The 13,991-nt window shown below is 36.2% G+C and overlaps 1 protein-coding gene across 2 annotated transcripts; it reads left to right on the top strand.

Annotated features, from left to right (window-relative positions):
• Positions 1 to 2,860: 2,860 nt before the first annotated feature.
• Positions 2,861 to 13,027, top strand: LOC125799360 (uncharacterized). 2 transcript variants are annotated; one of them, XM_049475908.1, is made up of 11 exons: positions 2,861 to 2,966; positions 5,002 to 5,055; positions 5,518 to 5,571; positions 7,333 to 7,434; positions 7,531 to 7,600; positions 7,710 to 7,759; positions 8,282 to 8,365; positions 8,499 to 8,594; positions 9,032 to 9,121; positions 12,668 to 12,751; positions 12,861 to 13,027. In XM_049475908.1, exons 1-11 carry the CDS (start codon positions 2,930 to 2,932, stop codon positions 12,959 to 12,961), a joined length of 822 nt encoding a protein of 273 aa, XP_049331865.1. In that variant the 5' UTR covers positions 2,861 to 2,929; the 3' UTR covers positions 12,962 to 13,027. The 2 variants fall into 2 exon arrangements, with proteins under 2 accessions (XP_049331865.1, XP_049331864.1); XM_049475907.1 differs by having other exon boundaries at positions 7,528 to 7,600.
• Positions 13,028 to 13,991: the final 964 nt, after the last annotated feature.

The following is a 13,991-nucleotide window of genomic DNA, read 5'->3' as shown; positions in this document are numbered from 1 at the left end:
TTTGTACTAACTGGGAACTTTTTTATGTTTTCTTGTGTTAAAGTAAAGCTAAACAGCACTGCATGACATTTAGCGCAGCTAAATTTTTGTGTGAGAATTATTGTGTGTATATATATATATATATATATACACTGCTAAAAAAAATAAAGGGAACACTCAAATAACACATCCTAGATCTGAATGAATGAAATATTCTCATTGAATACTTTGTTCTGTACAAAGTTGAATGTGCTGACAACAAAATCACACAAAAATCATCAATGGAAATAAAATTTATTAACCAATGGGGCCTGGATTTGGAGCCACACACAAAATTAAAGTGAAAAAACACACTACAGGCTGATCCAACTTTAATGTAATCTCCTTAAAACAAGTCAAAATGAGGCTCAGTATTGTGTGTGGCCTCCACGTGCCTGTATGACCTCCCTACAACGCCTGGGCATGCTCCTGATGAGGTGGCGGATGGTCTCCTGAGGGATCTCCTCCCAGACCTGGACTAAAGCATTCGCCAACTTCTGGACAGTCTGTGGTGCAACGTGACGTTGGTGGATGGAGCGAGACATGATGTCCCAGATGTGCTCAATCGGATTCAGGTCTGGGGAACGGGCGGGCCAGTCCATAGCTTCAATGCCTTCATCTTGCAGGAACTGCTGACACACTCCAGCCACATGAGGTCTAGCATTGTCCTGCATTAGGAGGAACCCAGGGCCAACCGCACCAGCATATGGTCTCACAGGGGGTCTGAGGATCTCATCTCGGTACCTAATGGCAGTCAGGCTACCTCTGGTGAGCACATGGAGGGCTGTGCGGCCCTCCAAAGAAATGCCACCCCACACCATTACTGACCCACTGCCAAACCGGTCATGCTGAAGCTCTGGCAGTGCTCCTCCTGTTCCTTCTTGCACAAAGGCGGAGGTAGCGGTCCTGCTGCTCGGTTGTTGCCCTCCTACGGCCTCCTCCACGTCTCCTGGTGTACTGGCCTGTCTCCTGGTAGCGCCTCCAGCCTCTGGACACTATGCTGACAGACACAGCAAACCTTCTTGCCACAGCTCGCATTGATGTGCCATCCTGGATGAGCTGCACTACCTGAGCCACTTGTGTGGGTTGTAGAGTCCGTCTCATGCTACCACGAGTGTGAAAGAACCACCAACATTCAAAACTGACCAAAACATCAGCCAGACAGCATAGGTTCTGAGACGTGGTCTGTGGTCCCCACCTGCAGAACCACTCCTTTATTGAGTGTGTCTTGCTAATTGCCAATAATTTCCACCTGTTGTCTATTCCATCTGCACAACAGCAGGTGAAATTGATTGTCAATCAGTGTTGCTTCCTAAGTGGACAGTTTAATTTCACAGAAGTTTGATTTACTTGGAGTTATATTGTGTTATTTGAGTGTTCCCTTTATTTTTTTGAGCAGTGTATATAAACACACACACACACACACACAAACACACACATATATATATATATATATATATATATATATATATATATATATATATATATATATATATATATATATTTTTTTTTTTTTTTTTTTTTTTTTGAGAAAAATATTATTGACATAAGAAGCAAAAAATGCATTTATTCTTATAAATGAAGGGTTCTCTGTTGATTAGTCAATGTCAATTTATTTTATTAAGTACCTTTACAAATAACATAAGCTGACCAAAGCTTGTGCTGCATAAAGTTAGAAATGAAGTCTTACAACAATAATAATAAAAAGAGATTGTGTAAAAGCGATATCACTGTGTTTAAGCCATAGAATAATAATGAGTTAAAAGGGCAGCAGCAGCGAATTCTTCCTCTGGATGAGGTTCGATTTGTGGCCCACCAGCCAAAGCTGATCAGCAGATCTGAGGGATTGTTCTGCAATATAATGCAGAAGCAGTTCAGGTAAATAATTAGGACTTAACCCATTAAGAAATGTATAAATAAAGCTGTTTTACTGTGTCCTAAAATCTATTGGAAGCTAATGAATCTAGCAGAGAAAGAATACTTCTTCTTTTATGTTTACTGCTGATACTATCTATTGGTACTATGTGTCTTCTCCAGTCACTGATACTCAACGTCAGTGTGTTGTCATTTTCCCAAACTACCTTAGGTAAACTTGTAGATCATGAATTATGATTAACTACCATGCCTTAAGTTGTTAAAGCAAGGTCTAATTACTATAGCATTAATTATGCTGTAAATTAAGTAAAGTAAATTAAGCTGTCAGTATTTGGTACAGAGCAAATATTATTCTATTAAAGAATTTGTTTTATGCCATTCAGTGACATTTAGTGTTCCCTTAACATTCATTTAGGGTTTAACTGAACTTAACTAATACAAGCAAAACATTCTAAAATATATTTTTCTATGATTATTTTTAAATCAGTATTTTAGTTAGATTAGAAGGAGGGGAAAAAAACTAAATAAAAATGAGTTTTATTCACATGAACGTAAAATTTGAAGTAGAATTATAATACAAAGAATTTGTATTATAAATTTAAGTACTTTCAACCTTTTTCATTTTTTAAAGACATAAATAAGTCTACACTTTTTGAATTATTGTTCTGTGGAACATTCTGATTTAGAAAAGTGTAATGATTTGTGCAAATCAAGTACTGCATTCCAGCACTGGAAAAAAAAACGTTTTACTAGATGCTAAGCATGGGGGTGAAAGCATCAATTTTGCTTTGGGTCCAAGGCCAAGGTCTAAGATTAAGGATGGGTTAGGTTGAGCACACTCATAAAGAAGGCCTTGCAGACTAAAATATGTGTGTTTTTGTAAGGATAGAATGTTTGTGTGCATGCTGTGTGATTTCTCACTTCCCCTTTTAAGCATCTTCCCTTTCACACACTCCTCTAGTCTTCCGTCACATCTGTTCTGTTGTTTGCTCCCATCTTCTTATCAGTGTGTGTGTGTACGTGTGTGTGTGTGATCATGACCAGAAATCAAACTACAGCTACAACTGACCAAGGTAAATTTAATTATTTATGATATTTGTTTTGTTTAAATAAAATAACCAGTAGAGTACTTTAAATGTTATTTGCATAAAAAATGGTTCTTTTATACACCCAAAGAGTTCTCTTACTGAGAAATACTTATAGAATTTATAGTAAATAAAATAGATTTCTATTTAGTCTTTTTTATTTCATTTTACTAAAATATAGATTTGATATACTAGACTATATGGATTAGAAACAGTATGTAAACAGATGGTGCCAGAAGCAAAAGGAATGGACTAAACTCCATTATTATAAGTTGATTAAACTCAAAGATCCCATTTGGATGTAGTTGAGACAGTGTGCTCGTAAACCATATTTTCCTTTTAAAACCTCAGTGCTGTAGAGGAAGACTAGGCTTAATCCCTGTCTGGGAAACCGGCCTATATCTTTAACACTGAATGGTTTTAAGAGTGTGTGTTACAGCACGGTCACACACGGTGTGTGTAGTGTGTGCTTCTTCAATGGGTGATTTCCTTTATGAACTCTTTTCACAGTCAACTTTTACTATCTCAGTACTGATTATGTAATAATCAAAAGAAAGTATTATCTATCAACTAAACACCACGAACTAGCAATGTGTAGCTATGAGTAATCCATGAATTTAATAGGATGATTATTTTTTTTTAGTAATTAGGTTTAAGGGGTTCATTATTTAAAATATTAAGAATTATACATTAGTTTTTGGTGGATATCCATACAAAATACTAAATATTATTAGTTGAGAGTAAATAATTAATTAGTAGCTACTATTCAATTTGTAGTAGATACTAAGTAATTCATAATAGACATTAAGTGATTAATAGTGGTTACTGAATAGTTCATAGTAGATAGAGAATGCCTACTTAAAAATAATGAAAATACAGAATAGTTAATAGTAAAAAAATCATAGTGTATAGTATATTAACACATTTATAGTAGATACTAAATAATTCATAGTAGATACTGTACAATGTATTAGAAGTAGATACTGAATAGATAAGTGTAAAAAGGAATAATTCACAGTGGATATTAAATAATTGATAGTAGATACAGAATAATTCATACTAAATAATACATATGATTAGTTGATACTAAATAATTAATTATAGCTACTGAATAATTTGTAGAACATACTGAATAATCAATGGTACATAGAAAATAACTAATTAATTAAACAAAAAATAAACTAATAAAAAAATATTATAGTCTATACTGAGTAATTAATAGTAAATACTAAATAACACATTGATAGTAGATACTAAATAATTCACAGTAGATGTTGACTAATTGATAGTAAAAATGAATAATTCATAGTGGATGCTAAATTAATAGTAGATTCTAAATAACACATAAATATTGAATAATTGATAGCAGGTGCTGAATAATCCATAATAAAAACTAAATAACTGAAAATTGTACTGAATAACACATTCATAGTTTATACTGAATAATAAACGAAAAGTAGACACTAATTCACAGGAAAAAAATCAATTCATAGTACATACTGAACTATTAATGGTGGATGCTAAATAAAATATTTAAAAGTAAATATTTAAAAGTAAATATTACTTAAATAATAATTTAAAGAAAAAAAACATAAACAAGGAATTAATAATGAGTAAACAATGGTTCAAATTAAATAATTCATAGTGAACACTGAATATTTTTCTTAGACACTTTTTAACTCATAGGCCATGTGGTGATCACCACACAATTACACCACTGTAATATACACACTGAATACACACAAACCTGTGTGTTAGTAATAGGTGTGGGTGGCTGTGTTTTAAAACTTTGTAACTCATGACCACAGCCGACACCTTGCTGTGCTGTTTGGAGAGGGTGAGCGTGGAGGAGAAGTGGAGGATGTGCTGAGAAATGCTGTTTTTAACTACAGACTGTAACGCCATCAGAGATGTCCCACAGGATGTGTGCTCCAACGAGCCCTACAGACTGTTATTAACCCTTAATAACACCAGCATTTAACCTCTGCAATCCATTCAGTCTGTGTTTCACCATGTTTTTCAGGGAATCAACTCCACACCAACTTAACACAAGTGACCCACGGCATTCGGACATCAGGTACGTGTGTGTGTGTGTGTGTGCATTGGAGGACTCAATTGGTGGACTCAAGGGGGGACAGGGTGGGCAACCACTTCCCTTGGTACCTCAATGGTTGAAAAGGTGCAGAAAACGTGACCTCTATTGGCTGCCTTTTAGAGTGCCCCTTCTTGCAATAAATTAGGATGTTGTGTCTCAATATCAAGAATTGAATAATATGTCTTACTAAATGCCATGTATGGATATGCTTCTGCACTTTGAATTGCCTTCTATGCCAGTCATACTGGACAGTGTGCTGAACAGTGCCCTTTGTGCATTGTGTAAAATGTAAATAAATGTAATTTGTAGACAGAATGTAATGAACAGTAACTCATTGAGAATTTGATGGCAGCTATATCTTACCACAGAATGTATCCCAGCAAAAGACAAACACAATTACACTGCTTCATTCCTCTCAGTCTGTGTGTTTACCATGTTTTTCAGTGAATCAAAATCAGACCAACTCCACAGCAGTGACCCAAAGAATCCGTACATCAGGTACATTTACTATTTGCATAAGTATATTTCTATATATTCGCTAGGACCACCTTTAGCTTTGATTATGGCACACATTCACTGTGGAATTGATTCCACAAGCTTCTGCAATGTCAACATTTATTTCTGTCCATAGTTGCATTTATTTTTACCCAAGATCTTGAATTGATGATGGTAGAGTCTGACCACTGCACAATGTCTTCTCCAGCACATCCCAAAGATTCTCAATGAGGTTAAGGTCTGGACTCTGTGGTAAACAATCTGTGAAAATGATGATCTCATGCTGAATCACTCTTTTACAATTCCAGCCCCATGAATCCTGCCATTGTGAATATGGCCGCACCATCAGGGAAGAAAAAATCCATTGATCAAATAATCTGGTCTATATTCAGTATATTCAGGTAGTCAGCTGAAATCATTCTTTCAGCACATACTGTTGCTGAACGTGAGTAGTGAATCTTCAGTAATGTTCTCTATTTACTGACTGATAAAACATGCACTGTTGTGTTTAGGGTATAAGACCGGGAAAAGCATGGGGGGCCAGAGAGGTGGGGAGAGGAAGAGGCTAACTGTGTGTTTTTGTGTGTGTGAAGAGCACAAGAAAGGGGGCTTGTTGTGTTTGTGTGAGGTGGAGGGAGCGCTGGTGTGTGTGTGAGGTGGACAGAGCCAGGGGTCTGTGTGTGTGTGTGTGTGTGTGTTTGTGTGCTGAGGCCGAGTTCTAGTTTTAACCTGTTAGCTTGTCAGCTTGCTAGCCTGTTATTATTTTGGCATGGTTGCAATCAACAATTCCAGCAATAAGGCGATGAGTGTAAACTTTGTTGTCTATCCTTTCAATGCGTCCAGCCGGATGCTACAGAACACACAGTGATTTGGATATAAAAAACTTTAATCTGATTATTGGATTGGAAAAAGTAACACATTAGATTACTCAATACTGATAATAATTAGCATCATGGATTACAAGATTACTGACATCACGATGTCAGTAATCTAGTTACCCACAGGCTTGATCGTTAAGCACTAGACATGATGGGTACATCACTTCAGCTGCCTCTCTTCTTACCCTGATCCTCCATCACACTGGACTCATCAAATCACCATCTTCCATTGCTTCAGAGTTCTTTCAATCTTGCAATTTTTATACTCCCTAGTAAACTGAAGCCGTTTTTGCCAGTTAACCTCACTGAAAAGTTTTCTTAATGCTACACAGCGGTTTAGTCCCAATCTCTTGAGTTCACATTGTTTGCTCTTAATTTCACTATTACAAAGTTATACTGATGTTCTATCACTTGATTTCAGCAAATGTATAAGTGATCGACAATCACAATTATTCAAGATTTTGTTTCTGATCACATTCCTCACTGGAAGATAATGTCCTTCTGCTGCTTAACCCGATTTTATAAATTTCACTACTCTCCTAAGATATTTTCTCTGTTTGAGGCATGCCAGTAATTTGACCCTTCTGAAACAGATATTTTCCATGACCACAGAATGTGTCTTTGTGCATTGGTATTTTACAACTGAGAAGCTACTCACTGCATCAGTTAAGGTTAAATAACTTGTTGCCAGCTGAAACATATTCATCCACGCAGTAGTCTTTTTGATTGTCCAGGCAGTGTACATATAATTTTCTACAGGGCTCTAAAATTGTTACGGACCACTAAATAGTACAGGGACAATCAATATGTAATGTAATTAATGTAATTAATGTAATTTAAGTGTGTGTGTGTGTGTGTGTATGTGTGTGTGTTTGTGTGTGTGTAGCCCCTCGTCCTGATTGGCTGTTGTACACCATTCCTTCCATTGCCTTTGTGATCGGACTCCTGTTATTCATAACTGTGTGCAACAAACTGCGCCCCAGAGAGTGTAAGTACACACACACACACACAAACATAAAAAATTAACAATAAAAATTAAATTGAGTGTCTTCAATAATCTCATTGTGTGCCTTGTTCACAGCAGCAAGAGTCAGAAAGGTTTCAGCTATAAAGACAATAGAAAACAGAACCACATCAGAACCCAATAACATATGGTACTCTCACTCATTTACTACTTCTCTCTCTCACTCCCTCTCTTCATATGTTCAAGCAAACAATTGAAGCTATAGAAGTGTGTTTAATGTGTGTGTGTATGTTTTGCAGTTCTGGATCCATTGTAGCTGATCCGAAAACAGAATCCAGCCTCAAAAAACGTAACTACTAACTGTTTAAACACCATTTATCGATTTAAAAAGATGGTATCTTGCCCTCTAGAGTTGCAAAAAAAAGACAAAGAGCCCTATTAGGTGACCAAATTCCTACTTCAGTGTCCCTTCTTTCAATAGTACAATGTCTTAAGGGGCAATTTATTGGTGCCCTTCTGCCACTCCCAAAATCAAGCTAAAATTTGTAGCTTATATATAGATTGCTAAAATAGATCACCAAGACTTTAAATAATTGACTAAAAGTCAAGATTAAGAATAAGACTGAGACAAAACCAAGACCAGATTAGTAAGAAGTAGTTAAAATCATATTATCAGATATTATATAACATTTAAATAAGATAATAAAAAATAAGAAAAACATGATCAATATTAATACCTACAGTATATTTCATTATACATTTTCTATTAAATCTCTTCTGTTTTTACGTTCATTGTAAATGTACATGATGTTTTCCTCAACTAATATCTTTTAATAATTATATTAATAATTATGTGTGTGTGTGCTCACAGAAGAGGCCCAGTCTTATGAGAATGTTTCTGCAGCCATCTACAATAATCAGGATGAAGTGACTTACTATGTAACCCAGGATGATGGTCAGTGTGTGTGTGTGTGTGTGTGTGTGTGTGTGTGTGTGTGTGTGTGTGTGTGTGTGTGCGAGAGTGTGTGCGTGCATGCGTGCGTGCCTGTGTGGTTTGTGAGTTACTTATTGTTAAATATCATTTTTAGACTACATCACCCCTGATGCAATGGAAGATTACATGACAATGCAAGAGCAAAACCAGAGCAACCACCTTCAACCACCTCACAACACAACAGATACAGGTAAATGTTAATCATTTAAAATATATCATGGCACTTTTTATGTATATAGTTTAATTTGCTTATACATTAAAATGTTTTCTACAACTAACTTTAGTCAGTTTAATTATATAATCTAATATAATTTAATATAAACATATAAAGTAATCTAAAGTAATTTAATCTAACCTATTCTAATCTAAATTAATATAATATAAATCTATAGTGCAGGATAATTTAATCAAATCTGTTCTAGTCTAGTTTAGTCATAGATATACTTAAAAAAATTTTTTTACATCTAATCTGATGTAATCTAATTTTAGGTAGTTTAATCTAATCTATTCTAATGTAACTTAACCTAATCATATAATGTTTAACCTTAACAAATCTAACCTACTTTATTCTAAAGATCAGAATCTAATCTAATCTGACACACTCTTTCTGTAACTCTGTGTCTGCAGATGGGGAGTCATATGAAAACATGGAAGCCTGTGTTTATGCTCAGCCTCGCAACAGCAGACGCAAACACACAGTCAGCCCTGAAGATGACGGTAACACACTTTCACACTCCTTACTCTCAACAGCATGTCTATGCAGAAGATTAAAACTGAATGCTAAACATTTGTTGTTCTCTGCTTTCAAACGCTGAACATGCAGCGTCCAGCATGTAAATAGCAGCGTATATTCATAGCAGTATATTATCTGGCTATTATATCAAATTAACCTGTGCCTTATAAGCAGCCTATTTCAATTAAAAAGGAATATATCTGATAGTTGGGATCATAGACTGTATATAAAAATGGACGCCGTGTCGCCGTTCCCATTCATTCAATGAAAATGAAGCCAAAATCTTCCGCCATTTTGGCGATTCAGAGACCAGAGTCTGCGCAGTAGAGACCAGAGGAGGGAGAAAGGCTGTGGAGAGCTCCTACTCATTTAAATAACTCCACCCCTGAGGGCTGCCTCGCGGTCACAGACTGCAGAGCGAAGCGGAGCGGAGCTGACGGTCTGTTATTGGTCCCGCCCATAACCAGCCCTTTTACCATAACCACACCTTTTTTGAATAGAGCTGAATAACGTTTTAAAAAACGAACTCTGTGAGAATATAAAAATTTGACAATATAAGCAGAGGTTACACTAGCTGTTGCATTTAAATAATGGAGGTAGAATTACAGCATATTAGAAAAAAACGTGATTGAAAGTTGTCTGTTTTGCCATTGAAACCTATGGGGATGAGTGGAGTTACACAGCTTTCTGCAGCCGAACAGCAGGGGGCGCCCGTGTTGGAGCTTTTTAGTTAATCAGCCGGAAAAAAATCTGCGTGTTGGGCGGGGCCAGAGACTGTAAAAAACAGATGGACGCTGTGTCGCTGTTCTCATTCATTCAATGAAAATGAAGCCAAAATCTTCCACCATGTTAGCGATCCTGTTACCCGAGTCCAGTGTTGGGAAGTAACGGATTACACGTAACGGCGTTACGTAATCAGATTACAATTTATGAGTAACTGTAATCCGTTACAGTTACTGCTTCAGTAAGTGGTAATCAGATTACAGTTACTCTGCTAAAATAAATGGATTACATTGCGGTACTTTCCTATTTTTGGTCTTCCAGTCCAACACTGACAAAACGCAATCACTCCTCCCTATTTGTGTGTGCAGCGGTGTCTGTGTGCGTGCAGGCAGCGAGACGGGAGGAGGGGCAGACAGCGGCTCCGCACACACAACGAGATGAAATTAACTGACATTTTCGTAGACGAATAAAAACGAGACGAAAATGTTTGGCAAGGACGAAATCCAATCAGAACTGAGTTAGTTCTGAAAGGTAGGGACCCGTTAGGAAGAGATCCAATCACTGCTACTTTAGCGAAGGTGGAGAGGCGGGATAAGCGGGGTACTCATCCAATCAGTACCCGCCTCTCCTGCAGTAGCGCCGCGCGCTCAGTTACAAACCCGGGAATTAACCTGTCCTTACGGAGCTCGACTGGAAGTTAACTCGACAGTGTTCAGTAGGGAGAGAGAGAGAGAGAGAGAGAGAGAGAGAGAGGGGAGAGGCGATATATTTCTCCTTTGACTTCGCGAAAAACAAGATAACGTGTAAACAGTGTGGAGCGACTCCATCTCCGGTAAAAACACCACTAATCTTTCAGCTTCTGCAGACCAGAGTTACACAGATCTCCTCCATGCAGAGATCAGCGTTTTAATACTGATGTTATTTCATGAGCTGATGTGTTTAACTCGGCAGTGCACTAAAACACAGAACTGATACAGAACTCACTCATTAAGATCAGATCATCTGTTTAGTCTCACAGTGGGAAAGATATAGCTAGTGTTAAAGCAGGAACAGCTCAGAAAGGAACTCAATAATATATCCAAAATAAAACAATAAAATAAGTCAATCTATGAACCCAAAAGTCTGTGTAAAGTTCCTTACACCACTTTCTCATAAGTTTCTCACTTTAACTCATGAAGTCTCTCAGTACATCCTGAGAGCATCTCTACAGGACAGTGTGTGAAGGTGTGTTCATTTATAGATTGTAGCTACAGTAGGTGTGCTGGGTTAGTGCTGGAGATAAAACTAGATCATTTAAAAGCTGTTTTTGCAGCTACAGCTCTGTTTAAACTATAATTTAACTATTCAGTTGTTTTATGACCTGATTTCTAAAACAAATTTTTAAATGTAAAATATGTATAGTCACACACCTACAATAATAATAATAATATACATTAAATCATATATAAATATATTTCACATTAAACATTAACAATATTACTCAAGTGGTTATTAAACGTTTCATTTTGTATACATGTAGAGTTAATAATTCAAGGAAACTGATGAAAAATCATTTACATTTACACCCTGTACATTTTTGTCGAATAAATTTACTGTAATTTTAGTTGACTATATTCTTATGACATTAAGTCGACTAAAACTAAAAACATTTCAGATGACTAAATTGTGACTAAAACTAAATGCTATTTTCGTCACAAAACTATGACTGAGACTAAATGAAAATTTGTTGTCAAAATTAAGACTGGTGGCAAACCTGCAAATAGATAACTTACAGTTGTTGTTACATTGTTTGGTTTTTAATGGTTTTATCATCAATTTATAGAAGTATTTTATAAAATTGTTTGATGAAATGGTTTCATAAGTATTTTTATAGAGTGATTGAAAAGGCTGTTTTATTTGTTTATCTATTTGTTAACTGGAAAGAAAAATAAAATAATAATATGCAATATGTGGTTGCTACATTCATTCAGGCTTTAAAAAACGAAAAAGTAATTCAAAGTAATCAGATTACGTTACTCACTTGAAGTAATGTAACTGATTACGTTAAATTACATTTTGAGTGATGTAATCAGTAATCTGTAAGGGATTACATTTTAAAAGTAACCTTCCCAACACTGCCCGAGTCTGCGCAGTAGAGACCAAAACTGTGGAGAGGAAGCTTACTCATTTGAATAAACCGCGGAGTGGAGCTGATGGTCTGTTACTGGTCCCGCACATAACCAGCCCTTTTACAATAACCACACCTTTTTGCATAGAGCTGAATAACGTTTTAAAAACGAATTCTGTGGAGATATAAAAATATAAGCAGAGGTTACACTAGCTGTTGCATTTAAATAAAGAAGGTAGAATTATAGTTTATTAGAAAAAAACGTGATTGAAAGTTGTCTGTTTTGCCATTGAAACCTATGGGGATGGGTGGGGTTACAGAGCTTTCTGAAACCGAACAGCAGGGGGCGCCCGACCTGTGGTGGCTTAAGTTTTGAGAGATGATGCTCTGTCCAGCTATACACAGTCTATGGGCGGGGCAGATTATGGGGGAAGTTGGGGTCAAACTTGGTGGAATAATTAATTGCGTTAAAAAAATAACACGTAACTTATTCCAAATTAATCACGTGTTAGTGCTTTAACATTGACAGCCCTAATTAATATTTTTGTTATATTTATAAAGTGGGGAAACTGAAAAAGTTATGCCTCAACTTTGATGGAAACATGCATTTCTATTTAATTTCTCATATTAGAAATTTTGACCATCAATCTATTAAAGTACAAATACATATTTTGCACCATTTCTTTTTTCTTTACTTAAGAGTCCTATGAGAATATGGAGGGCACCATCAGCCCCTACAAGTCACATCTGACCACTCATAACAGCACAAACACCCTGGATGATGGTAAGTATGTGTCTATAGGTGTCTCTGTTAGTCCCATGTGACACATTATATAAAACAATCCTGTATAAAATATCTTTTTAAGTCACTATTTGTGTTTTTGTGTGTTCAGAGTCTTATGAGCGTATGGACAGTATCCAGGCCCCGGGTGATGTGCGAGAGAGGGCTGATAGAGAGGGGGAGCAGTGGTACTTCAGACAGAAGACAGTGTGAACAAGGGAAACACCTCACACTGATAGTTTTGTACTTAATAATAAAAAATAATCAGTTTCAAATTTCCAGATGTTTGAATATGTTTAAAAACATGTTTTTCATGGGTTGTACTACTTGGCTCACATGGCCGTACATCAGCCAGAAAAATTCTGTTCACTGTTCACGAATAGATTGAACGTCATTTCGCGGGTGCTGTGTTAAACTTAGCTGCTGCCTTTTTTTTTTATTATGTTACTGTACATCTGTATATGTATAGTTATTCAGTGGCACATATCATTTAAAAGTCAACCATAGATTTATCTGATACATAACAGAATTCATGTATATTCACATTATTACCCGTGTTTAAATATTTGTATTAGTGCATCTTACTTAGATTTCTACCCAATTAACAAAGAATAATGTGTTCCAGAATCATTCTGAAAAAACGTGACATAATGGTTAGCTTCAAATTATTAGAACATTCCTCACATTTTAGAGTCAACAAAGTAACTTCACTAACTTTAACCTTCGGTCAAATTAATTACGTCGCTCATAGACAAATATTATATAAACACAATTTAAAAAGCATTTATAAAACTTTATAGTAAACATTCTATTATATGAGCTGGATAAATTGTTGCTGCATCATGCTGTGAGAATGTGTGATCAGTGCAGGTACTCTGTTCGACGGATATCAGTCAATATCAGCAGATTCTTGAGATCAATGTTCAAGAATCAGTGACGAAGTTGGGTTCTTCAACAAGACAACGACCATAAATACTGCTCAAAATCTACTAAAGCATTAATGCAGAGGAACAAGTGCAACAGTCTTGAATGATCATCTCAGTCCTCAGACCTGAATATTACTGAAAATCTGTGTGATTTAAAGCAGGCTGTTCATGATCAGAAACCATCAAACCTGACTGAACTAGAGATTTTTTTGTAAAGAAGAATGATCCAAAATACCTTAAATCAGAAGCCAGACTCTCATTGGAAGCTATAGGAGAGGTTTAGAGGCTGTTATTTCTGCAAAAGGAGGATCTACTAA

The sequence above is a fragment of the Astyanax mexicanus genome, chromosome 3 (genome assembly GCF_023375975.1).
Source record: "Astyanax mexicanus isolate ESR-SI-001 chromosome 3, AstMex3_surface, whole genome shotgun sequence".
NCBI lineage: Eukaryota > Metazoa > Chordata > Actinopteri > Characiformes > Acestrorhamphidae > Astyanax > Astyanax mexicanus.
The sequence above is the reverse complement of the archived record's forward strand: the minus strand, read 5'-3'. Positions and strand labels throughout refer to the sequence as shown.

Bases quoted from the DNA above. Each gene is read 5' to 3' on its own strand.
- LOC125799360 (XM_049475907.1), top strand. From the start codon at position 2,930: ATGACCAGAAATCAAACTACAGCTACAACTGACCAAG. The intron at 2,967-5,001 runs GTAAATTTAATT...CATGTTTTTCAG, and splicing joins TACAGCTACAACTGACCAAG to GGAATCAACTCCACACCAAC. The intron at 8,366-8,498 runs GTCAGTGTGTGT...TATCATTTTTAG, and splicing joins CTATGTAACCCAGGATGATG to ACTACATCACCCCTGATGCA.